General features: G+C 40.9%; 1 protein-coding gene across 1 annotated transcript; it reads left to right on the top strand.

Annotated features, from left to right (window-relative positions):
- The first annotated feature begins 21,705 nt into the window (after positions 1-21,705).
- LOC120655474 (calcineurin B-like protein 7) lies at positions 21,706-25,125 on the top strand. The gene is made up of 9 exons (XM_039933309.1): positions 21,706-22,188; positions 22,305-22,497; positions 22,591-22,673; positions 22,770-22,826; positions 23,064-23,172; positions 23,580-23,632; positions 23,918-23,998; positions 24,307-24,419; positions 24,565-25,125. The coding sequence occupies exons 2-9, from the start codon at positions 22,419-22,421 to the stop codon at positions 24,626-24,628; spliced, it is 639 nt and encodes a 212-aa protein (XP_039789243.1). The 5' UTR covers positions 21,706-22,188; positions 22,305-22,418; the 3' UTR covers positions 24,629-25,125.
- Positions 25,126-26,577: the final 1,452 nt, after the last annotated feature.

Below are 26,577 nucleotides of genomic sequence, written 5' to 3'. Positions count from 1 at the left end.
TATTTTATCTTTGTCCTAAGTTAAGCTTCTCCATTTATTCGTATCAAGTTTAAAGAAAAATATCAACACTATACGTCAAGACATATTTCATTGTGGGTTCAATGAAATAAGTTTGATAATGTAGATGTTTATGTTATGAATTTTGATCAAATTTAGAAAGTTTGAGTTATAAAAAGTTAAAGTGATATATAATCACTACTATGAAAATGATTTTTATTAGGGGCGGGTAAAAACATATTTTTAGGACAGGTGCAGTTCCTGCCCCTAGTTCTCATAGCTAAAAACCAATTTGTAGAGAAGAATAATGTGCCCACCCCTACAAATGCATTTGTAGGAACGGGTCATGGCCTCACACATTCCTACAAATCGATTGTAGGAACGGGTGAGCCCCTCATCAGTTCCTAAAAATTGATTCGTAGGAGCGGGTGAGACCATGACCCGCTCATACAAATCAATTTTTAGAAAAAAAAAGAAAAAATTTAAAAGTAATAAAATAAAAAATATCCCAGCTAACCAGCCACTACCACGAGTCCCTCTACTACCAAGGTAAAATTTTGTGACGATACTTGCGTAAAATCGGGATTCGAACCGTTTGAAATCCATTTCCAGAGGCAGATAATGCCATCATCCGTCCCTAAAAATATTTTTTATTATAAAATTCATTTAAATATTTAAATGTAGCAGAACAAATAAAAAATTGAAACTTCTACACTATGGTTATTGTAAACTATATTTACAGAAAAAATACCAAATATATTTCAGTGTATATAAAGGTTAAGACGGTGGAAATTTAAAAATATGATCACTTGAGTTGTATAGGATACGATATAGTCATAGCAATATATAGGGCAAAACTATTAAATGATCTTGTGATCCTACGGTCTTAATGAATAATGTATAAACTATAAAATTTTAGATCTCACCACTATAACTTTGATATAGAATTACTCTACATCCGAGATTGTTTGAAAATAAATCAAAACTTGTAGATTTTGAAACTAGAGATAGTAGTTTTTTGGAATATTAAAATGATCATAAATGAATAAATTATAAACTACTAAATTTTAGATCTCGTCATGCTCTATACTTTATGTATAAAATTTGTCTTCATCCAAGGTCATATAAAAAAGTTATGAATAAGATCATTTGTAGGGCTGGTCATGCCACCACCTGCCTCTAAAAATCATCTACAGGGTTACGGGACCTGTGGATTTCAGTTACCGTACATCATCTGAACATGCTGAAAGTGGCTGAAAAGTTTCAGTACCATGTTGCAGCTTGCACAATAAGTGTTTGTGAAACTTCTCATTTGGGAATTAAAATTCTATTCATTTATTAGCTAAACTAAAGTTGTCTAGTATTAGTTCTATGGTACTATATTGCTTTTTGCGGTCCTAAATCCTGATTATAGACTATAGTCTACAACTACAATATTTTGAGTCAAGCTTTTATCATTCTTCCTTTTTGTTCCTAATTCCTTTTGTGTTGTTAGACATCAATTCCGTTTTTCTATTCAGTTAATTAGTTTTACTCTGTAAGTTCTGAGTATGCTCGATTAGCTACAAAGGATCATACTGTCATCACGATTATGTGGGAAAACATCTGTACAATTATTCAGTTTTACTGACTTATTATTTTTGCTTTGTTGATTGATGTTGTCTTTATATTTTTGTAACTCAGATACACTCCTCCAGTTTTATTTATGACTAATAATTATAGAGTGATTAGGATGATCTGTTTGACTGTTGCAGTGCCATGCTTCATACACACAACCTCTTCCTATTGGAGTTCCAAAATCTGCTACTTGTCATGGCTACAGTAACATTGAGTGCCGCAAGAGTCTGTGTGGAGTACTTTGAGCAGGAACATAAAGTAAGTTATCATAGCTGTATATTTTACCTCTTAGGATAATCTGTTGAACTGATTATGTATTTAATAGTTTAATATGGTTCATCATGTTATGCTATTGGTTCAAGTTTGTGATGGTCTCTATTGGTTCAAGTTTGTGATGGTCTTTTACGTGCTTATTGACATGCTTATTCGGAGACTATTATTGCAAGCTTTGCAACAATTATGATGCTTATCATTATGTATTTTACATGCTTGATTGGAGTTAGTGTGCAAGACAGGTTTGCTTTCTTGCTTGGGGCGCCAGGATGTGCTGACACAATCGCGATTTACAACCCATCCGTGGAAAAAGTTTTGAAAATAGATTTTATTTAATACTTCATATATGTGTCCAAACATTCGATGTGACGTTTTTGGTGTAAAATTTTGGAATCTAAACAAGGCCCTCTCGTTTAGTTGCCGTTGTAAAGTTGTAAAAATGAACCTTTGCACATTTGAAGTATTAAATATAGACTAATCACAAAACTAATTACAGAACTCGTCTGTAAACTACGAGATGAATCTAATAAGCCTAATTAATTCATCATTAGAATATGTGTATTGTAGCAATTTAGTGTGTAATCATAGTCTAATTATACTCATTAGATTCGTCTCGCAATTTACAAACAAATTATGTAATTTATTTTTTATTTCATCTACTACATGTATATAAAATTCTCTCTTGATGTGATAGATTTGGAATTTTGAATTTCACAACTAAACAAGGAAATTGAGGCCCTATTTAGTTCTAGCGCAAAAAATTTTTGCATTGGAATCTTACTAATTTGAAGTACTAAATGAAGTCTATTTACAAAACTTTTTGCACAGATGGGTTGTAAATCGTGAGACGAATCTAATGATGCTAATTAATCCATGATTAATCAATAATTAGCGGATGGTTACTGTAGCATCAATGTTGCAAATCATGGATTAAGTAGGCTCATTAGATTCGTCTCGCGATTTACAGCCCATCTATGCAAAAAGTTTTATAAATAAACTTTATTTAGTATTCCATACATGTATCGAAATATTCGATGTAACGATTTTTTTGTGTTTACGGAGTTTTTTTTGTGTTTACGGAGTTTATGGGATGGAAACTGAACACGCCTGAGTGATGCCCCACTCGATTCCGTTCGCAAGCCAGGGTCAACCATCCCATCATACCCGGCACTTTTGCTGGCCCGTCACCAGGCGCAACACAGCAAACCTGGAGGGGACGGGTGGCGCCCGTGCCTCGGAGACCGAGGGCTCGTCTCACCAGTCAGCACGCACAGGACACTGACACGAACGGACGGCGAGGCTCCCAGAAGCTTCCCCTCCTCGAGATGCATGCAATGCGAGCTGTCGGAGGCTGGAGGGTGACGGTGACAGCTCGTGCCTGGGTGATTACGGCAGGGTTTTTTTACCGACCGTTACCGAACCGCCGCCCGTCGGTTTCGGCAAATCGGATCGGTTTGACCAGTTATCGAAAAAAATTGGTTAAATTCAAATTTCAAATAAAAAACGGCAGTTCAATCGGTTCCCACCGGTTAGCCGACCAGTTAGACCGATAAACCGGTCCGGTTTGAGTGATAACCAGTCGGTTTGAGTGGTAACCGGCCAAATTCAATTTTTTTTTCTTTTTTGGTTTAAATTCAAATGCCCGCAAAGCATACTAAATGAATATTTATATAACATATTTTAGCCTAAATGAACCCTCCAACCCTCTTTTGTACTACTTTTGCATTAATACAATGTATAACATGTTTTACATTGTATTTGTATACTTTTGTATGCACGTTTTTTTTGTTTAACTTTAAATGCTCGCAAAGTATACTAAATGAACGAATATTTGAAAAATTTTGACACCATTAGATTCGTCGCAACTTGAAGTATTTTTAGAATTTTTTTGAGAATTTTTCATTTTTTAATTCAAATTTGAATTTTGAAACCGGCCGGAACCGAAACCGGTCCGGACCGATTTGACCGGTAACCGCGGTTTCCGGACCGGTTCCGGTCAGGATTTAAAACCCTGGATTACGGACAGCTTGAGGGTGTGGGTGGTGATGGCCATCCCGATCCGCGCGTGGAAGCTGGCCCATGTTTAGCGCTAGTTACTGTAGCAAACTTTGATCATCAATATTAAAAAAATATTTACAAAACTAACTCTACAATTCATGCGCTACTTTGCGAGATGAATCTATTGAGGTATTTGACTGTATAATTAGATGATGGTTACTGCAATATTACTATAGCCAATCATGAATTAATTAGTCTTATTAGATTCGTCGCGCAAAGTTGCACTCACCTATGAAAATGTTTTACAAATAAACTTTATTTATTAATATTTCATCCATGCAAGATTCTCTTATAGCACTAGGTGTGCTAGCGTGAACCAAACAGGGTCGGACCACGCGACACTGCTCACCCGCCACTACTTGCTTTTTCTTAGGACAAATCCATCTACTGCCCGAGCACGTTCGGTTTGGACGTGAAAAAAAATTTGGTAAGTTTTCGCAGTTTTCACCACTAATTAGATATATTAAATGAAGTCTAATTATAAAACCACCTCCACAACCATGGTACTGCAGCAGTGAAAGGCCCTTGTTTGGTTTTGGTAATTGAGTGACAACTTTGGTGGACTAATAAGTGTTTATGTTGAGATACACAGAAGATTAGTCCACACAAAGACACTAGTATGAGCAACATGTGCCATGGAGGAGAAATGGCTAAGGGTTGATGCTATGCTCATATAGTGTGATCGAAGAGCTCATTGCATATGAGACATGACATGGAGTTATGTGACCAAAGTGGAGAAGATCAAGACAAGGCTTGGCTTGATGGACCGGTTGCAATGGAGAAGGACAAGTCAAGGCTTTGAAGCGAGGGACCGCGAGGCGGTGAAGCTTGGGCAAGATTTGGTGCCGATGGACCGAGGCAACGGTGAAGAGCAAGCAATGTCAATATCGATGGACCAAAGAGGTCATGTGATGATATGGAGTGGATCATATCATTCAAGGAAGATCAAGCCAAGTGTTGACTCATGATGATGATCAAAAGGCTTGATGGAGTTTGGTGCTTGTGTGGCATCAACATTTGGGAAGATGAAATGGAATGCGCAAGGCAAAGGTATGACTTGTAGGGCATTTCATTTCACCGGTCAAAGGTTGTGTAGAGGAGTGCATGACCGGATTTTAGGATAGATGGCCGTACTATCAAGAGGGGCAAACTTGTTTGCATATCGGTCATCTAGTGCCACTTGAGCGATCTAACATTGCGATGTTGCTAGGATCGAGTGGCGTGGTGAGATCAAGTGAAAGTTCTTTGAAAATGATTGTGAAATGCTAACACACATGCACATGGTGTTGTTCACGTGGTGGTGTTGGTACATTTGCAAAGGAGAAAGAGTTGGAGTTGATGTTTATCAACTTGGGGAAGTAAGAAAGGCTTTTCGGTGTTCTTCGGAGATTAGGTTGGCTCTTGGAGTGAAATACTGCTTTGATCCATTGTGTTTTGGATCAAATATTCAGTTGGGTTGTGTAGCCCTCTGAATAAGCTTTCCATAGAGTCCAAGATCACCAAATTTGGACATTGGAGCTAAGAGTTATGGCCGTTTTACCGAGATACATTTCTGCTGGAAATAGACCTGCGGACGGTCCGCTTCTTGGTGGTGGACAGTCCGCAGTTATCTCGGTTGAGCTCGAACAGAACCGTTTTTAGCTCTGTTGGTGGTCCAAAATGAACTGCGGACCGTCCGGTCCATGGGGGCGGACGGTCCGCCTTTAAAAGCTGAAACGGACGCAAAAACTTGGTAGTTCTGTCTTGGGTGTCCAAATTGTACTGCGGACGGTCCGGCCCTTGGGGGCGGATGGTCCGCCTCCTACTGAAAATTCTTGGACAGAAACACTGCGGTTTCTGTGTGTGCTCACTTTTTGTACTGCGGACGGTCCGCCCCTGGGGAGCGGACAGTCCACCGGTCACTTCCAGATTTAGTCAGAGACGTTTGCAAATCGGTTGGTTCGAAGTTTTGAACCGCGAACGGTCCGCCCCAGGGGTGCGGACAGTCCGCCCAGGGCTCTAACGGTCGACTCTGACACATAATCATTGCAGTTCTAGCCATTGGTTTTGAATGGCGGACGGTCCGATCTCTGTGAGGCGGACAGTCCGCGAAAACTCTGTTTTCGCGGGATTTGAGTGTAACGGCTAGTTTGGGGCCTCCCTCTATAAATAGAGGGTGTGGCAGGCCATTTGAGGTTGCTGAGCACCTTGGGGACTTGGTGTCCATGTGTGAGAGTGCTTGAGAGCCCTCTACTCACTCTAACTTGATAGTAATCATCCGATCGAGTGAGAGAGCGATTCTAGTGCGATTGCTTTGAGAGATTGCATCGAGTGGCACTAGGTGATCGTGTTGCAAGCCGGTGTGCTTGTTACTCTTGGAGGTTGCCACCTCCTAGACGGCTTGGTGGCAAGAGGCTCCGTTGAAGCCCGCAAGAAGATTGTGCGGTGCTCCGGAGAAGAGATTGTGAGGGGTAATGTGTTCACCCTGCGGGAGCCGCGAAGAACAACTCTAGTTGAGCGAGACGTGAAGAGCAACAAGTGGTCCGGCCAGATTATGTGCTAGAGCTCGGTGTGAGCACTCCACGTGGGAGAGTGTGACTTGAGAGTCACCACTAGCAAGAGAATCGGCGGCAACCTTGAAGCTTGTCTCAACGGGGATTAGTTTGGTGGCAACCAAGTGAACCTTGGGATAAAAAGCACCGTGTCAATCTTGTCTGCTCTTCTCAGTGGTTTGCATTCTCCAAATCATAAGCCTTGTATTTACTTTCATCTATATTTTGTGCTTGTGTAGTTGCTCTCTAGTGATTAGTTAGCTTGTGTAACTTGCTAATCATCTTCTTGCTTGTGTAGCTAGAAGTAGAGTTCCTAGTGTAACTAGTTAGCTTGTGTAGCTTAATTAGTTGCTCGTGCTTAGATTGTGTAGCTAAGCAAGTTGAGCTCTTGGATTTGGATTGTGTATCCTTGTCCTTGAGCATCTAGTGAGCTTTGGTTTGGTTTTGTGCTTTTGCTCATTAGAATTGTGTAGGAGCTCCGCCGGTTTGTGAAGTACTAGTGCTTAGGCTTGTGTGACTTGGTATTAGAATTGTTAGGAGAGCTCTTACTTGCTTGGCACTCCATTTGCTTTGTGTAGGATCTTTTTGGAGGTGTCTTAGAGTCATAGTTAGAGGGGTGAAGTCTTGGCTAAGCGAATAGTTTCAATTCCGCATAAGTTTCGGTTAGCCGGCGCAATTTGTTGTAGAAAGGACTATTCACCCCCCCTCTAGTCCGTCATCTCTACCCTACAAGTGGTATCAAAGCCGAGATCTCTCATTTGTGGTCCTTACCAACCCGAGAGGATGGCGACTTATGGGCTAGATGTTGAGTGTCCACATATTTTTGATGGCACACACTTTGCACGGTGGAAAAATTGGATGATATGCAATTTTAAATTTATTTGCCCTCAAATGTGGTGGATGGTGGATGTAGGTTTTTCTCATGTGTTAGATGAAGGAAATATAACTCCAACACAAGAGAAATGCCTAGATCTAGACATCCAAGCTACTAACATCTTGTTTAGATCTTTGCATAATTGTATTATTGGTGAGATCATGGACAAAAGAAACCGCCTATGAGATTTGGAGTTATCTAAATGAGAAAAAAGAAACCGCCTATGAGATTTGGAGTTATCTAAATGAGAAATATGGGGCGGCCTCCGATGATCATGATGATTATAAGACCAAGGAGGAAGTGCATGAGGATGATGAGCACATCCATGACATGGTGGTTGTAGAAGATTGCTCCACCTCATGGTCAAGTGATGACTATGATAATCAATCTACAACAAGTTCACTTGACATAATTGATGATGATGATTCAAGTGTTGCAAATTATGATTCTACTCCAAGCATACTTGATGATCAAGTTGGCTCATGTACGGATGATATTGCTACGTCAAGCTCATCTCCATCTCCACATTGCTTCATGTCACAAGGTGACACAAAGGTATCAAATTGCAATGTGATTGATCTTAATTCATATGATGAGCTCTTGAGTAGATATGCTAGCTTGACCAAATTATTTGAGGAAGTGTTAGCCAAAACAATCAAATTTGAAAAAGGAAACTCTTTTCTCAAAGACACGTGTGAACAACAAAAGCATCTATTTTATGTCAAAAGTTGTTCACATGAGGAGCTAAAATTGACTCATGAAGAGCTTAGTGTTGCTCATGAGAATTTGGTACTAGACCATGCTTTACTCACTAACAAGCTTTCTAATAAAGTAATTAAAACTAGTGAGAGCTCATCACATGGGTCAAAGGATCAATTGAAAAATGTTGCTAACCCTTTTGATGTAGGCAAGAAACATGTATCCACCTCATGTGATGATTTATTGTCTATGCCATGTACTTCAAATATAGATGCTTGTTCTTCTTCTACTATGCAATATGAGACTAACCTTGTAGAAGAAAACAAAGAGCTCCAAAGTCAAGTGAAGTATTTGAGCAACAAGATAAAGAGATGGACAAAATCAAAAGTCACCCTTGAAAGCATAATAAAAAATCAAAGAAGTTTCGGTGACATGAGTGGCATTGGTTCCAACAAGAGTAAATCCAAAGGCAAGAAATGGGGTAAGAATAAATATAATAGGAAGATGAAGAAGCAAGAAGAAATGAAACTATCTCATTTCATGTGCTTTCAATGCCATGAGATGGGACACTTTGCAAATGGTTGCTCCAACAAAGAAAAGCTCAAATTGAAGAAGGAAGAAGAGAAGCTCAAACATGTCAAATGCTTCAAGTGCCGCACTTGGGATTACCTCACCTCAATGTGCCCAACCAAGCAATTGGTGAAGCAACAAGAACCTCAACCAAAGTCACAATTTGAGCAAGAGAAGGTACCCCAACCTCAAGTAAGATCAACCATGATGATCAAGTTGATGACTTGAAGATGATGAAAAAGAGAACAAGAAGGGGTGGCAAGGCAAAAGCAAGGCATCCAACTCACATTCAAGATGCCAAGATGTTGAGCAAGAACAAGATTCAAGAGAAGAATCCACATGCTCACATCAAGTGCCATAGTTGTGCAATATTGGGTCACCTAACTTCGGGTTGCCCAAACAAGCTTGAGAAGAAGGCTCAAGAAAACTATGAGAAGCAAGGCAATGAGAAGCATCAAATGAGTAAGGAAGAAAAGGCTCAACAAAAGAGAAGATGCTACTTATGCCGGGAAAGGGGACACATGGCTTATTCATGTCCCTTAGGTAACAATTCTAAGCCTATTTCAATTGATGCAAATATTATACTTAGAAAGGATGGTATTGGTACCTCATTTGTTACTATTGCAAAACATCCCGCTATTCATACTAAGGCATTGTCAAAGTATGTTGCTCCTAACTTGAGAGGACCCAACCTAGTTTGGGTACCATCAAAACGTGGATGAATGTGTTTAGGTACCAAAGGCATTGGATGCTTGATTCAAATTAAATTCATATTTTTATCTTATGATTGAATCAAGGAATTGAAGTTTTCTTTCCATATATATATAACCCAATGCCAAGTCAAAATAATGAAGTCCAAGTGCTACAACATACAAGTATCTTATTCTAGTTGTGAGAAATTCATTGGAAATATTTGATGGCTTGCAAACTTATTTGTGTTAAATCTTGCTTTTGGATGAAAAATCTTTTTGCAAATTGAAAAATGAGCTAAATGTCATTTACTTCTCAAATGTGGCTTGAAAATTAGTACATATGACATTTGGTTCTTATGTGCACTCTTTGCTTCAAATTTCTGATTTTTCAAAGCTTTTATGGGCTATTTATGAGTTTCCTTGATTTTACTTGATTTATTTTTGATTTCTTGTTCTTACTCACTCATATGAGTTTTTGGATGGTGTTCATGCTAGTTTTGAGATTTTTGGAATTTTATTTGAGCAATGATTCCAATTCAAAGTTGAAATTGTGAAAGTTAGCAAAATTCTGGACTGTCTGAAATTTGGTAGCGCGGACGGTCCGCGTGTAATAGGCGGACGGTCCGCCATTCATGAGTTTCTCACCAGAGGCTCTGATTAGTAGAAAATTGCAGCGCGGACAGTCCGCCCATGAACCGCGGACGGTCCGCCAGATGCACCGGTAAGCTTCGGTTACACCGATGATGTATCCACTAAGCAAGCGCGGACGGTCCGCCAAGTATCCGCGGACGGTCCGGTAGGCTTCGGTCAGTCCGACGCCTGTGCATCGGAGTAATTGGATGACAAGTGATGCAGGTGCGGACGGTCCGCCAGTATACCGCGGACGGTCCGCCTGAGATAAGTTGAATCTGCTCAGAAAAGTGAAAAATATTGGATTGATCTTGAGTCACTTAAATTTAAAGGTCCTCAAGTTGGAATCATCTTTACAAGTGGTTGAGGAACCTAGGTTTGGTTTTGAAATGATCTAGAAGCATGACGAGTATTGGGTACAAGGCCATTTGATTGAGAAGTATTTTTGGCACACTTTTGGTACTCAAGTTGAGAATCAAGACCGACCTCAAGTAGAAAGAAAAGGACTTAGAGCAGACTCCAAAATTACTCATCATGACAAGTCCATTGTTTGATCAATCAACAAAATTCATTTCAAGTGAGTGTCAAGAATGGTTCTTGGAGAGATCACTTCTCTCTGAAGAGGGGCGAGCCGCCCAAGAGTGGGATTGACAAGCAAGGTGCTTGGAAGGACAACATGGAAGTGGTGATCTAGAGTCATTGGAGATGCTTAGTTGAAGATATCAAATGGGTTGATCAAGAAAAGCAAGCAACACCCAAAGTAGAGAGATTCATGAAAATTCAAGTAATATTCAAATGGTATTCTCTCATGCAAGTAAGGATCAAAGAGATGAAGCAAGCCAACCACAACAAGATAGTACATTTGATGATCAGTGGTATTCGTTTCATATGGCTGAAGAATGGTTTTCATATTGGTATTCACTGTCTTTACCAAGTTATTATAATTGGACTTTATGATGCTAGTTGGAGAGCTAAATTGGAATCTAATGACTATCCTCTACTCAAACATAGCAAGGTGAAATTGCTTGACATATGCATTCATACTATGCAAAGAACATAATTAGTGCATATAGTCATATATAGTGATCATTCATGAAAAATAAAATAATTTTAAATGTTTTATGATGTCACTATTGCTTCTATGCTTGATATGATCTAGTGGTAACATATGACATGTTCATGAGCTAGTAAACCCAAATAGTTGATCTAGAAAATGAGCTTTCAAGTGTTTAACCCAACATTGTCAAGATAACCCTTAGAATGAGGTGTGAAGAAGCTTGTCATTGGTTCAAATCGAGTTGAATTATTTGGGAAAGTAGTCTAGATCAAGTCAAAGAGAAACAAGCTCATGGAAATAATCTAGTTCAAGAATTGGTTATCAATGTCAAATTCAACAAAGTGGTCCATCATGATTTTACAAGTGATACTAGATTTAACAAAAGGTATATGATTGTATCTCTACAAGTGATATACATGGTCATACAAGTGGTATTCATTCAAGTAGATCTAGTGCAACAATGGTGGTTCCACAAGTGATCCTCAACTTTAAGTGATCAATTCAAATCAAGAAATCTACCCTCAACAAGAAGAGCTCAAGATTCAAGTAGATTGACAAACACTTTGACATAGGGGGAGGAGCCCCACTACAAAGTATCAATATCAAGAATCCTACTAGTGTCCTACATGTGGCATTTCAAGGTGGTCTTCATGCTTCCACATGTTGTTGTTACAAGTAGTGTCAATTCCAATCAACTTGAAAGTGTCCATCAAAAATAAAGATTCAAGACTCAACCATCTACCCAAGTCCAACTCTTTGTATCAAACCACAAACGCTTCATATGATTGCCTACAATGGGTATTCAAGTGGTAACCCTACAAGTACAAGAGGTACAACTTCAAGTGGTAGCCATTGATCTTCACATGGCCAATTTCATGTGGTTTCGGCCCTTTTTATGGTCATTGATGACAAAGGGGGAGAGAAATGAACAAAGATATGAATTATCCTTGGATAACAAAGGGGGAGATGAGATGAGAGTGCGATCATGGACATGAGAGGAGCAATATTGAGGAGGATCAATATTCTAGGACAAGAGGAGCACACAAGTAGGGGGAGCAAACTCATGAACTTAGTTGTTTGCATTTGATATGTGCATATTCATGTGCTTGCTTGCATTTTCATAAGTTTTAAAATTTATATATGCATTGCTTGTGTGTGATGTATGCTAGTCATAGAACTTGATTGATGATTTGATAACTAGCATGCATAGATTGTAGCTAGATATTTTTTTTACAAGTGAATCAAGAGCCTTGCTAATTTTGTTGATCTCATGAGGTATCTTGAGTTTTTGATGAATGTCTAGTTACTCATTAATGCTAAGGAATGAACTTCAAGGATGCAACTCAATTTGGTATCACGCTTCAAAGGTTTATCCTATATACCTTAGCATCACTTAGTAGTGATAACAATCCCACAAATTTCATATTTATGCATGTGTGTGAGTTTAAAACTAAATCTCTTGAGCACACATGTAGGGGGAGTTATCACTACCAAGTCGGATTTTTATGGTGCTTATCCAATCTTTTACAAATGGTCTTAATAGTGGATAAGAAACATAAAATCCAAACCAAGTTAGCTATTTACACGTGTGTGAAGTGCTAGCTTGGAATATGCTTAATTTCCATATCTTTGTAGAGTTGTCATCAATTACCAAAAAGGGGGAGATTGAAAGGCCCTTGTTTGGTTTTGGTAATTGAGTGACAACTTAGGTGGACTAATAAGTGTTTATGTTGAGATACACAGGAGATTAGTCCACACAAAGACACTAGTATGAGCAACATGTGCCATGGAGGAGAAATGACTAAGGGTTGATGCTATGCTCATATAGTGTGATCGAAGAGCTCATTGCATATGAGACATGACATGGAGTTATGTGACCAAAGTGGAGAAGATCAAGACAAGGCTTGGCTTGATGGACCGGTTGCAATGGAGAAGGACAAGTCAAGGCTTTGAAGCGAGGGACCGCGAGGCGGTGAAGCTTGGGCAAGATTTGGTGCCGATGGACTGAGGCAACGGTGAAGAGGGAGAAAGGTCAAGATCGATGGACCAAAGAGGTCATGTGATGATATGGAGTGGATCATATCATTCAAGGAAGATCAAGCCAAGTGTTGACTCATGATGATGATCAAAAGGCTTGATGGAGTTTGGTGCTTGTGTGGCATCAACATTTGGGAAGATGAAATGGAATGCGGAAGGCAAAGGTATGACTTGTAGGGCATTTCATTTCACCGGTCAAAGGTTGTGTAGAGAAGTGCATGACCGAATTTTAGGATAGATGGCCGTACTATCAAGAGGGGCAAACTTGTTTGCATATCGGTCATCTAGTGCCACTTGAGCGATCTAACATTGGAGTTGATGTTTATCAACTTGGGGAAGCAAGAAAGGCTTTTCGGTGTTCTTTGGAGATTAGGTTGGCTCTTGGAGTGAAGTACTTCTTTGATCCATTGTGTTTTGGATCAAATATTCAGTTGGGTTGTGTATCCCTCTGAATAAGCTTTCCATAGAGTCCAAGATCACCAAATTTGGACATTGGAGCTAAGAGTTATGACCGTTTTACCGAGGTACATTTCTGCTGGAAATAGACCTGCGGACGGTCCGCTCCTTGGGGGCGGACGGTCCGTAGTTATCTCGGTTGAGCTCGAACAGACCCGTTTTTAGTTCTGTTGGTGGTCCAAAATGAACTACGGACCCTCCGGTCCATGGGGGCGGACGGTCTGCCTTTAAAAGCTGAAATGGGCACAGAAACTTGGTAGTTCTGTCTTGGGTGTCCAAATTGTACTGCGGACGGTCCGGCCCTTGGGGGCATACGGTCCGCCTCCTACTGAAAATTCTGGGAAAGAAACACTGCGGTTTCTGTGTGTGCTCACTTTTTGTACTGCGGACGGTCCGCCCCTGGGGAGCGGACAGTCCGCCGGTCACTTCCAGATTTAGTCAGAGACGTTTGCAAATCGGTTGGTTCGAAGTTTTGAACCGCGGATGGTCCACCCCAGGGGTGCGGACAGTCCGCCCGGGGCTCTAACGGTCGACTCTGACACATAACCATTGCAGTTCTAGCCGTTGGTTTTGAATGGCGGACGGTCCGGTCTCTGTGAGGCGGACAGTCCGCGAAAACTCTATTTTCACGGGATTTGAGTGTAACGGCTAATTTGGGGCCTCCCTCTATAAATAGAGGGTGTGGCTGGCCATTTGAGGTTGCTGAGCACCTTGGGGACTTGGTGTCCATGTGTGAGAGTACTTGAGAGCCCTCTACTCACTCTAACTTGATAGTAATCATCCGATCGAGTGAGAGAGCGATTCTAGTGCGATTGCTTTGAGAGATTTCATCGAGTGGCACTAGGTGATCGTGTTGCAAGCCGGTGTGCTTGTTACTCTTGGAGGTTGCCACCTCCTAGACGGCTTGGTGGCAAGAGGCTCCGTTGAAGCCCGCAAGAAGATTGTGCGGTGCTCCGGAGAAGAGATTGTGAGGGGTATTGTGCTCACCCCGCGGGAGCCGCGAAGAGCAACTCTAGTTGAGCGAGACGTGAAGAGCAACAAGTGGTCCGGCCGGATTATGTGCTAGAGCTCGGTGTGAGCACTCCACGTGGGAGAGTGTGACTTGAGAGTCACCACTAGCAAGAGGATCGGCGGCAACCTTGGAGCTTGTCTCAACGGGGATTAGCTTGGTGGCAACCAAGTGAACCTCGGGATAAAAATCACCGTGTCAATCTTGTCTACTCTTCTCGGTGGTTTGCATTCTCCAAATCATAAGCCTTGTATTTACTTTCATCTATATCTTGTGCTTGTGTAGTTGCTCTCTAGTGATTAGTTAGCTTGTGTAACTTGCTAATCATCTTCTTGCTTGTGTAGCTAGAAGTAGAGTTCCTAGTGTAACTAGTTAGCTTGTGTAGCTTAATTAGTTGCTCGTGTTTAGATTGTGTAGCTAAGCAAGTTGAGCTCTTAGATTTGGATTGTGTATCCTTGTCCTTAAGCATCTAGTGAGCTTAGGTTTGGTTTTGTGCTTTTGCTCAGTAGAATTGTGTAGGAGCTCCCCCGGTTTGTGAAGTACTAGTGATTAGACTTGTGTGACTTGGCATTAGAATTGTTAGGAGAGCTCTTACTAGCTTGGCACTCCATTTGCTTTGTGTATGATCTTTTTGGAGGTGCCTTAGAGTCATAGTTAGAGGGATGAAGTCTTAGCTAACCGAATAGTTTCAATTCCGCATAAGTTTCGGTTAACCGGCGCAATTAGTTTTAGAAAGGACTATTCACCCCCTCCTCTAGTCCGCCATCTCGACCCTACAAGCAGTTACTGCATCTAATGAGACCTTTGATCGTATGATTAGAGGATTATTAGAGCATGGTTACTGTAGCATTACTGTATCTAATTATGGACTAATTAGGCTCATTAGATTCGGCTCACGAATTTGCATTTATCTATCAAAAGATTTTGCAAATAGACTTCGTTTAATACGTGCATGCACATAATTTTAAAATAAAACAACTGTACTTTCAAAATCGAGCATTGAAATCAAAATTTGGTTACACCATTATGTTAGTTTCAAAAGAGTTTCAAACAAGATCCCACTATGTTTAACGATATATTTTTGTGAGAGAAAATACTTTCTAGTGTATTCTAATTCGCTTATGGTTTTTGCAAAAGGATTGTGGCTTTATAAATGTTGTTTCACACACTTGAGTTCAATTAAGTGGATATCGCTGTTGATATTACGAAAATAGATTGTTTGATGTGATTACTGGATCAGGGTAAACAACTTTATTGGCTAGGTGAATATCTATTGCATGATCAATAATAGACAACTTTAGCATATCAGCTGACCATTTTAACTAATTTTATTTCGATATTTTTCCATAATACATAAAACAATTTTTGTATCTTTAAAAAATATTGTTGACAAATATGCTTGTGGAAGTCTTGATTTGAAGGTCTCTACAAGAGAAATATAGTTGGACAATGAATTTGACGGATGGTTCAAAAATTACAACTGTCATTAGTTTTAAAATTGCTTGCATGTACCGTACCAGTTGAGAGGTTGTCATTGAATCCACTAAAAATGGAAAGGATCTAGGATTTGATGTATTTGACCTGGTATAGTTGATGGGTTACATAAGCATATGGTATGCAACAGCCTCGATAGAAAAGGTACGTACGTGTGGACAAAATTACAGTTGGTTCTATAGAAGTTATTACCAAAAGTATACTTACATTTAAAGAAAGCAAAGGACGGAATTTCAACTTGAGGGTTTCTTTTCTAAATTGTATTTCAACATGTCATTTCCTAAACCATATGTATGTTGATTTATGGCATTCCTTTGTTGTTTTTCCAGAGAACAAGAGAAGTGATTAGCCCCTAATGGTTATATATTAAAAGAAACAAAAGGCAAACTTTATACCCACAGCTTTTAGGAAACAAATAAAGAGATTACGATAATAAAAGGAAAAGTTCAGATGACTCCCCTCAAGTATTGTCAAAGTTCGGATAACCCTCTAAACTATTTCTTGGTTTAATTTACCCCCATAAACTACGTCATTTGGTCCAACCTACCGCTTAACAAGATTTATCTTTTTTTATTTATCCACGCACGAGTGACGTCTTAGGTTAAAATTTTGCAAGGTGATGGCAAATATCACAACATATTTTTAAAAATATGGCAAGATTTTTTTACCATTACTATGATAGGTATGTCATTTAATAATATATTATTTACCATTACTATGATAGGTGTGTCATTTAATAATATATTAACCTTATGATACAAAATTATAGAAAAAAATAAAAAATAATAATGGAAAATCCATAATATATTTTTTAACATACGCTGTAATACCCAGTACAATCATGCAAATCTTAAATTCAGATTCCACTTGTGTGTGGAGAAACAAAAAAAGATAAATTGTATAAGGAGGTAAATTCAACCAAATAACATAGTTTAGGGAGCAAATTGAATGAAGAAATAGTTAAAGGGCTTATCCAGACTTTAGCCAAAAAAAAAGGAACAGAAGGCAAAGCTTCTTAGCCATTCTTCGAGGCCATGGGCAAAAGGAGTAATATAGAGAAAAATTTATTGATATGTCTATCAATAATTCGGGCATGGAAGACCCTACCCAATACAAAATTGAAATGGCTATCAATTATTCGGGCGTGGAAGACCACCCTAGAAAAATTCAAATTCAATTCCAAAAATGTCACATGCGGCCATCCATCTGTCACTCCAGTGTACAAGTGTCAGCAAATATCAGCATCCATCTGTCACTCTCCGTGCTCAGGTGTTGCAAAATATAAAGATTCCAACTCATACAATGGTCGTGCCTCGGTACTTGTACAATCAGCGCTGCAGGCATCTTCAGCACCATTTTGTCTGCAAAGGCTGCATGTCTCCCACAAGTGCTTAGGCTTAATCACCGCATGCATGCATGCATGCTCTCTTAATTGCATGCGCGAAGGAATATTATATCATCCACCCATTATTATTTAGAGACTCCAATCTGTCTCTCAGGTGTGAAGATAAATAAATCATTGTCCCCTCCGCTCGTCTATATAAGCAGAGGCAGACGTTCAGGCACGAAGCATCGAGAGCAAGAAAGGAAGACACACACAGCCTTCGAGTTCCTGAGAGCCCTCTTGTAGTAGTAATAGCAGTAGTACTAGCCATCCACTGTGTAATATTTAAGAAGACCTTTGTACTGCCTTCGTTGTAAGGTAAACTCCATCTCCGTAGTTGTTTGTGGGGTTTCCCGAAATGGAGAGCCATATGTAAGAATATTTGTCCTAGTGGGGTAGTGTGCCTTTGAAATTCCCTGTGTCTTCTGGTCTGTTTGTGCGAGATGAGTTTCTATGCTAGGAACCATATAGGAGAAACCTCTCCGGTATTGTTCTCATTTTAGCCCCGTGTTTGGCATTTGAGAGAACCTCGAGGCCGCAGAGAAGTGTTCCCTTCGGGTGGAATTGCTTGGGGGAGACAATAGGGCTTATCTTGCGTAGGCACGACTTGGGATATCCGGGAAATTAAAGATTACCTGCTACTTAGGATGACTTGCGATAAATATGGTGAGTACCGAGTAGGACAAACACAATTACTGAGACACCCCAGCTGTGTTGTTGGTTTCGCCAACCTGCAAGAATCCTGGAATATAGAATCTCGCTAATATAATCATCCCTCTCTAATACCACGATCAATAGAGATGCAATATTATATTCGACGGAATGTTACGGTGAGAGGGGTATTGTGTGGGTAATTAATTAGGCTAATTGCGATTAGCTTAAAATACCCGTTGAATAAAAAGAACCATTGCTTTAATGACTAGTAAAAGTAGAGTAGCACCGGAGTATCGTATATAGGCGTTCGATCATCCGGTACCCCATTTTGATTTCTTCACATAAACATGCTCTCTGCACATGATGAGGACATCATCCACTATTAATCACTGGCAAAGACGCAACAAAGAGGCCAAGTGGCCCAGTTGTAGTCAGGCGGCGACCGTGTGAGCCTCTGAATAATCCCACCTTACTTAGCTTGGGAGGAGGAAACCACATTAAAAGGGAAAGCCACCCTTCCCCTATTGGACTAGTCTTTTAGGGAGATTGGGTTTTTCCCGAGTGGGTGTGCCTAAGAACTGTTAGGGTTCGGACAACCTTAATTTATTGGGCCTTTGCCAACCCCACCTGAGCTAGATTCATCATTTGGTATCAGAGCTGGACACTTGTTTAAGGTGGTGGGAATGATAAGGACATCATCCACTATTAACCGCTGGCAAAAACGCAACAAAGGGGTCAAGTGGCCCAGTTGTAGTCGGACGGCAACCGTGTGAGCCTTTGAATAATTCCACATTGCTTAGCTTCCCATATTGGACTAGTCTTTTAAGGAGATTGGGTTTTTTCCCAAGTGAATGTGCCTAAGAACTGTTGGGGTTCGGGCAACCTTAATTTATTGGCCCTCGACCAATCCCACCTGGGCTGGATTCATCAGCACACTTGGATGGTAGTGTCGGATCTGTATTTATGTACTGAGAGGATGAACATTTGAGCACAGTTTAGTGTGCACTGGATTATCCCCTACTAGTATCAGATCATCCCTTACTAGTACATGATCATCGAGTCACTCATATGGATAAGTTTCATGATGCTTCATATTTTAGGCATAACTTTCTACTCCAAACTCCAATTTCGATGATCTTGTACGGTATGAAAAGCTTATGAGATGGTATACAAGAGTTTCTAGAAGTCCATCTCATTACTGATTACATTTTAGTACTGGATAAATGCTGAAAGTCCAACACTGCGTAGGATTATCATGTAGCCATTTGTGTACCTCCATGTTTTGCTCATAAATTTTCATTTGTGACTCTAATTTTGAACTCTATAGAAAGCTTGTGATATGTTGTACAAGATTCTCCAGAAATATAATCGATTTAATTGGTCAATATATAAATAATGATGGGGTACTTCCAATTCATTCCTCTCATTGTCCCAGCTTTGATGGTTTTCTTTGTGTCTTTGGAACATATAAACCCTTACAAATATATTCTTCACACACATGTTAGTCCAAATGATCGATTACGTTATTGCTCAATCACCAAAATCACATTAATGTCCTAATGGAGCCATTTTCCTTACATAAAGGACTTCAATTGTGGTTTTCTTTTTCTAAATTGTATTTCCACTATTCATTTTATGCATGTATGCGCTGGTTATTGCAATCCTTTGTTAACACAATATATTATTTATTTATTGGACACTAATGTGCTGTCAATTACTTGAGGATCCACACCACTTCAAGACTTAAAATACCCTCTTCCTTCATAAATATTACTACCTCCATCCAAGAATATATCTATTTTTAGGTTTTCTCCAAGCCCTTTTAAACATTGACCATATATGGTAAAAAAATTATTAAGATTGGTAAAATAAAAATGATATTAGTTTATTCGTGATGAAACCAACTATCATAATATGTAGCATTTTCTATTTAAAAGTAATTCTTTTTAGATATTATTGGTCAAAGATGAAAATATTTGACTTCCATCAAGCCTAAAAGTAGTTATATTTTGCGACGGAGATAGTACTAATGTTTTTTGTATTTAAAATTTTACTACAAATAGAAGCATTTTTTGGGATTTTCCTTCCACATGCACGCCATCAATACGTCCTCCCCTATTGAGGTTAAATTCCCATGTAAGCTCTTATCATGCACTTGATGGGGATTTATTCATTTTAAATCAGCTTCATATTAATGTTTAACTTCTGGTCTTAATTTGTCCTTAAAATCCCGAAATGTTTATATCTATAGATGGAGTGAGTATTCCCTAAGGCTTTCTTACAAGTGATAGAATTGTGCAAAACTGTAGTTATATAGCCAGTAAATTATAGGAGTATAATCAAGGGAATAGTCAATCACACGATAAGAAAATATTCTGAAGGAGTGATAAAATATTTTGACTATTCGTAAAATAAAATGCTGGAAAACACTATGTTTCTGTAGAAAATCTAAAGCATGGTCGGTGTCCCAATGGGTTGATACCTAGTGGATTGAATTGACGTATAAAAACTTCTATATCTTCAATTTTTCGTACACAAAAATGTATTTCACTTGTACTTGTTTTTTTCTAACATATAAAATTGCTTTCCATTTGGTATACAAAACAGTTTAGAGCATCTCTATCAATTCCCCAATAACCAACTAATGGATATTTATGGTTATTGGGGGAGTTGTTTTTTTGTATTTCCACGATAATCTCGTCCTGATTCAACTACCGTAACTTGAGGTAAGGTTCTGGTATTATTGGTTCATTCCATTTTCTTGTCACGGCCTAGTAGTAGCAGTACCCTACTACAGTACTACTAGTAGTGGTAGAACACTGTCACTATGTTCGGCTGGCTGGTGCTGGTGACCGCTGCTGATTTTTTGTGAGAGAAAAGTATTGCTGGCTGGCTGGTGCTGATTTTGTGTGAGAGAAAAATAATATTGACTGGATGCAGTGCAGATGAAGCGAATAGAGTGTATGCAGCCAGCCAGGCAGCGACCAAGGGGCCGTTTAGTTCCCAAAAAAATTCACCCAAAAATTTTCAACTTCTCTTTGAACACATGTATGAAGCACTAAATATAATTAAATAATAAAACTAATTACACAGTTAGGATCTACACGACGAGACGAATCTTTCGAGCATAATTAGTGCATGATTAGCCATAAGTGCTACAGTAACCCACATGTGCTAATGATGCGGTCAAAGGCCTCAAAAGATTCGTCTCGCGGTTTCCAAGTGAGTTCTGAAATTAGTTTTTTAATTAGTGTCCGAAAAACCCTCCCAACATCTAGTCAAAGTGTCGATTTGACATCTAAATTTTTTTGTTTTTTGAACTAAACGGGCTCCAAGTTGCCGGCAGCCGTCACCGTCAGCTCGTCGTCCGCCATCGATGATTTCTACCTCCCGATCGATACACGCCAGAGGGGAGAGAGCGCCCTGGCCCTGTTCCCCTTGGTCGTCTCCTCGGCTCGCTCCCAGCGCAGTGGCGTGGCCGCGTGGCGCCTCTCCTCCGGATACATGCATGCTGCTTCCAATCCATCGCCGGAGCCGAACGTTCGCGTCGCGCGTCGCCACCAACGGCTGCGTCCGTCGGAGAAATCCATGCGCCCGATAGGCTCATAGGCACCCACCCAGGCGTGGCGTCGTCTTGCACAGGCGTGGCGTCGTCTTGCACAGGCGATCTCCGTCAGACGTAAGCGTGCGCCCTTAGAAATTGAATTCCTGTCCGGATTGCCCGTCTCGTCTACGAGCTGTAAAGTAAACTACTAGGCCCGTGCTCTTGTGCGCACACGCAACCGGGCTCGAATTTGAATACTGGCAGCAGGGTGACGCATTGGAGAAAGGAATTGTGTGCTGCGGATGGATCTCGTCGCCCAGGAACCGGCGATGATAGCTAGCTCTGGTCAACTCTTGCACAGGCTGTCGGCGCTCGGCACCAGCAGCAGGCAATGGTTCCCTACAAATAGTCAAATACGGGCTCTCGCTGTCGCTGCCGCCGGCGACGTCTTGGTTCTTCCCCCCCGTGCCCATTGCTCCGGCTGCTGCGACAAAGTTGGGAGCTTGGAGGGTACCGCACCTCACATCGCACTCTTTCTCCCTCTTCTTCTTCTTCTTCTCGAAGACCGGCATCACAAGGGCATCGATCCGTCCGTGGTGATTCAATTCGTAGGTGCTGAACTGCCTCCTGTGTTGTGGTTGTTGCCTTTTGTTTTTCCTCGCGAACTTCCTCATGTGGCTTGTCCTTTTTCGCCATGTCGATGCCAACAATGTCTTTTCTTCCTTAAGATTGGAGTATATAGGTGGTTTGGGCGCTTCTTCATGCGACACGTCGGGTGTTAACCTTACCTTGAAGAAACTGAGGTTCTGGGTTTCTTGGTCTTCGAATCGGAGCTTGTTTGCATGGGGTGTGTGTCCTCCAAGCAGTTGAAGCGAGACAAAGGATATGAGGATCCCAACATCTTGGCGAAGGAGACTACTTGTATGAATCTGCTGGTCCCCTTCTATTTGCAGCTCAAGAAAGAAGAAGGAGCCATCCTTGCGTTTTCTTGATGTTCATCTGTGCTTCTTGCAGTTTCTGTGAATGAAGTGGAGGCCCTCTACCAGTTGTACAAGAAGATAAGCCATTCCATAATCAAAGACGGCCTTATTCACAAGGTGCATTCGGCTTGCAATGTGACCCAACTTTTCTGAAGATGAGATTGGCCATGTGATTCTGAAGCTTCAAAAATTGCACTTTTCTTTTTCCAACAGGAGTTCCAGCTTGCTCTCTTCAGAAACAGTAACAAGAAGAACCTTTTCGCCGATCGGGTTAGCTCCTAACTAACTTCTGCTGCCCCATGCGGTTTTCTCTTGCTCGGTTTAGTCCTGGAAGTTCGACGCGTGAAGTTCCAGATGTTGCCCATGGACATCGACCTGTTCACTTTATCATAAGTTGCTTATCTCCATACGGAAACTTTTCTAGAAATATTTGGGTGTCAGCTAATTGAACTACGGATTCTGTTCATATTTGTGATACTTTGTTCTACTGTTCTATCATATGCATAGATATTTGATCTGTTTGATCTCAAGCGCAATGGGGTGATTGAATTTGGGGAGTTTGTTCGGTCCCTCAACATTTTCCACCCAGATACACCAATGGCAGAAAAGATTGCTTGTAAGCATCCCAAATCCTGTTCCAGCTCTCATATTCTGATTATTGACCTAGTAGACACATAATTAGCATTAGTTTGTTGTAGTGTTTCAGGATGCAAATCGGGAAAAGTTCAATTAGTAATACTGCAGACTATCTGTCTCTCTCTCTCTCTCTCTCTCTCTCTCTCTCTCTCTCTCTCTCTCTCTCTCTCTCTCTGCAGACTACTTTGGGCAGTTTTAATCTTAAAAAAAACAATTGGGCAGTTTTAGAAGATAGAAGCAGATATGAAAAGGTTAATACCATTTAAAAATGAGAAATCATCTTGAATTTAAGTAGTTACCAACCTCCTGCAGTTATCTGCACCCAAAGTAGACTCTCCTGTTCATATGCTTCTCTCTGTCAGACATCTCATGAATTCCTCCTTGCAGTTGCATTTCGTCTATATGATCTGAGGAGTACCGGATTCATTGAACGCAAAGATGTGTGCATCTTTAATTTTTTGCATTTAATCATTCAGTATGCCTTTTCATAGTTCTCTCCAAGGATGATACGACTTGTAAAAGGTGCAAATTACCACACTAATGTAACTTCCATATAAACCTGGAATTCAATATTCAGTACCATTATAGTTGAAACAATAATCCCTTGTGCCCCCAAAAAAACATGTTTTATGCACTAAAAGTGGATGCAAACTCCCTTACTGCTTTAACCCTGAAACTGAAAATCCTAAGTTACCTGAGACTTTTATCTTTGACCATCCCTGCAGTTGAAGGAAATGGTGCTTGCCATTCTGAATGAATCAGAACTGATTCTTTCTGACGATGCTGTCGAACAAATTGTCGATCAGGTACAGCGCATCGAGATAAACCGTTACTTTCAGCTCATCCCATTGGCTTGCTTGGTCCACGTATGTCCACCACTGAGCTTACAGTGTCCGTGACACATTCGTTTGCTCTCAACTAACTCGCTTCACACCAGCTGACTTTTTCACTGGCACAGTGCAGCGCCTAGTAGCTTTTAGTCCAATTCCTTCCAAAACTAGCCATAGGTTTCATTTTGAATTCAACTCTTGTGGTGCAAGAAGCATCCACATCAGAAAGCCGCCAGTCATCGTCAACACATGGAAATATGGCATGCTAACTCATGTTTTGGCAGACATTCAAGCAAGCAGACATGAACGACGACGGGAAGATAGACTTTGAAGAATGGAAGGCTTTTGCAAGTAAAAACCCGGCTTTGCTGAAGAACATGACGCTTCCATACCTAAAGTAAGTCTACCTAGTACATTTTCATCTTGTACGGATGCTCAGTATTTGCCTGAGAAATTTCATGCTGACACTGCCTTCAGTATGACTTACATCTGTCTCGTATCAAATTCTGACGATTGTGATGCAATGTGTGTCTCCTATATAGGGACATAACCATGGCGTTCCCCAGCTTTGTTCTGAACTCTAGAGTTAGTGATGAAGAGTTGTAGCACCCTGGCAAGCTCCCCCATGCTCTTCCATATATATTTCTTAGTGTGCACATTGCCAAGCTGTGAGGAAGGACACTGCTAGTTCAGGTGACTCAAGTTTCAGACATACAGCGGCAACAAACCCCTGAAGATGCAAGCACAGATCTGTAATTTGAAGGGTCGGATTGTTTGGAAACAAAGAGCCCCACATCCAAGGACATCCCATAAATTAGTGCTGGAACAAACCATAAGGTTGTTGTAACTTGTGAGCCGGTGGTTCTGTTGAGAGCATGGTTGCAAGGGACAGAATGATGTCAGGCCTTCCTCTTTTGCTTTGTTCCATGGGGCTGTAAACTGGTATGTGAAGTGGTTAATTATTAACTGATGATGTAGCACCAGCTTGTAACTGTTAAGGGTATAATAGTCAATGTACTTGTGTCTAGGGTTTGTGGTGTGTCTCATGTATATATAGCCCTTTGGACCTCTCTCTCAATACATACACAGTTCACTCTCTCTCTCTTCCTCTCCTTATTCGTAACATGGTATAAGAGCCGACGGTTTAATCCTCGCCGCCGCTCGTCGAACTCCGCTGCGCCGTCCCCGTGAGGATCGATCTTCCCTCCCGGGGGGCGGCAACTCATCTCCCCCAAACCTGTCTCCTTTTTTCTTAGTCGAGTCGTAGCAGCAACAGAAATGGATGGACACAGCGGAACTGGACATTCAACTAATGGACTCAAGACAGCAGCAGATAGCAGACACAGGCAAAAGAGATCAGCAATTGCGTGCAGGAGCTCAAGATGCACTCCAGCACAGGGAAAAGAGATCAGCAATTGCGTGCAGGAGCTCAAGATGCACTCCAGATAGGCCCAAAAGAAGCAATTTGTGGCCCAAAAGCAGGACCACAGTAGCCCAAAAGGATATGTGAGCTGCAGCTCCTCTCCAGAAAAGCACGAGCATGCCTTGGCCTGACGGGCAGAACACGAGATGACGGCGCGGCTCGAGTTGGAGTCGACGCGGAATGTACTTGTGGGGGGGAATATTTATCCACTGCCTTCCATCAATTTCTTTCATCTAAAGGCACCCTTGCCCAACTATCATGTCCTGGTGCTCATGCACAAAATGGTGTTGCCGAGCGCAAACATCATCATATAATTGAAACTGCCCGTACTCTATTGATAGCATCTTTTGTCCCTGCTCACTTCTGGGCTGAGGCTGTATCCACTGCTGTATATCTCATAAATCTACAGCCTTCATCTCGTCTTCAGGGCAAGTGTCCTGGAGAGGTCTTGCATGAATCCCGTCCTCGTTATGATCATCTTCGAGTGTTTGGATGCACATGTTATGTCCTGCTTTCTCCTCATGAGCGCACTAAGCTCACCGCACAATCAGTTGAGTGCGTTTTTCTTGGCTACAGTCTTGAGCATAAGGGTTATCGCTGTTATGATCCTTCTGCTCGTCGTATTCATTTTTCTCAAGATGTTACCTTTGATGAGACTCGTCCCTATTTTTACTCGTCCACTCCTACATCGACATCATCCCTTGAATCTCTCTCCTTTCTTTCTTTACCACCTATCTCCATAGACCCACCTGTGCCATCATCTATTCCATCCATGGAGCCTATCGTGCCTGTTCATGCACCTCCAGATTCTTCTGATCCTTCTCCCCCGTCTGCACCCCTAAATTCTTCTAATCCTTCTCCATCTGCACCTCCACCAGCTCCTTCTATTACTCCTTTTCCTCTCCACTATAGTTGACGTTCTCGTATACAACCTACTTCACCAGCTATTCCTGCCAGTACCACAGAAGATGCTACTTCCAATGATACTACATCCTCTTCACCTCCTCGTTATAATCTTAGAGACCGTTCTACTATTTTTGCTGCTGCTGCTGCTGTCTATCCATAGTATATTGTCATATATTTCTGCTGTTTTGAGGCAAAGTGCCTTTTGCTCCTGCTATATAGCATCTGT

This window comes from Panicum virgatum, chromosome 1N (genome assembly GCF_016808335.1).
Source record: "Panicum virgatum strain AP13 chromosome 1N, P.virgatum_v5, whole genome shotgun sequence".
NCBI classification, from domain to species: Eukaryota; Viridiplantae; Streptophyta; class Magnoliopsida; order Poales; family Poaceae; genus Panicum; species Panicum virgatum.
Note: the sequence above shows the minus strand (reverse complement) of the source record. Positions and strands in the feature narration are given on the sequence as shown.

Excerpts from the sequence above, each read along its gene's own strand:
- LOC120655474 (XM_039933309.1), top strand. The coding sequence starts at position 22,419 with ATGGGGTGTGTGTCCTCCAAGCAGTTGAAGCGAGACAAAGGATATGAG. Across the intron at positions 22,674-22,769 it reads AAGACGGCCTTATTCACAAG|GAGTTCCAGCTTGCTCTCTT; the intron begins GTGCATTCGGCT and ends TTTTTCCAACAG. Across the intron at positions 22,827-23,063 it reads AGAACCTTTTCGCCGATCGG|ATATTTGATCTGTTTGATCT; the intron begins GTTAGCTCCTAA and ends TCATATGCATAG.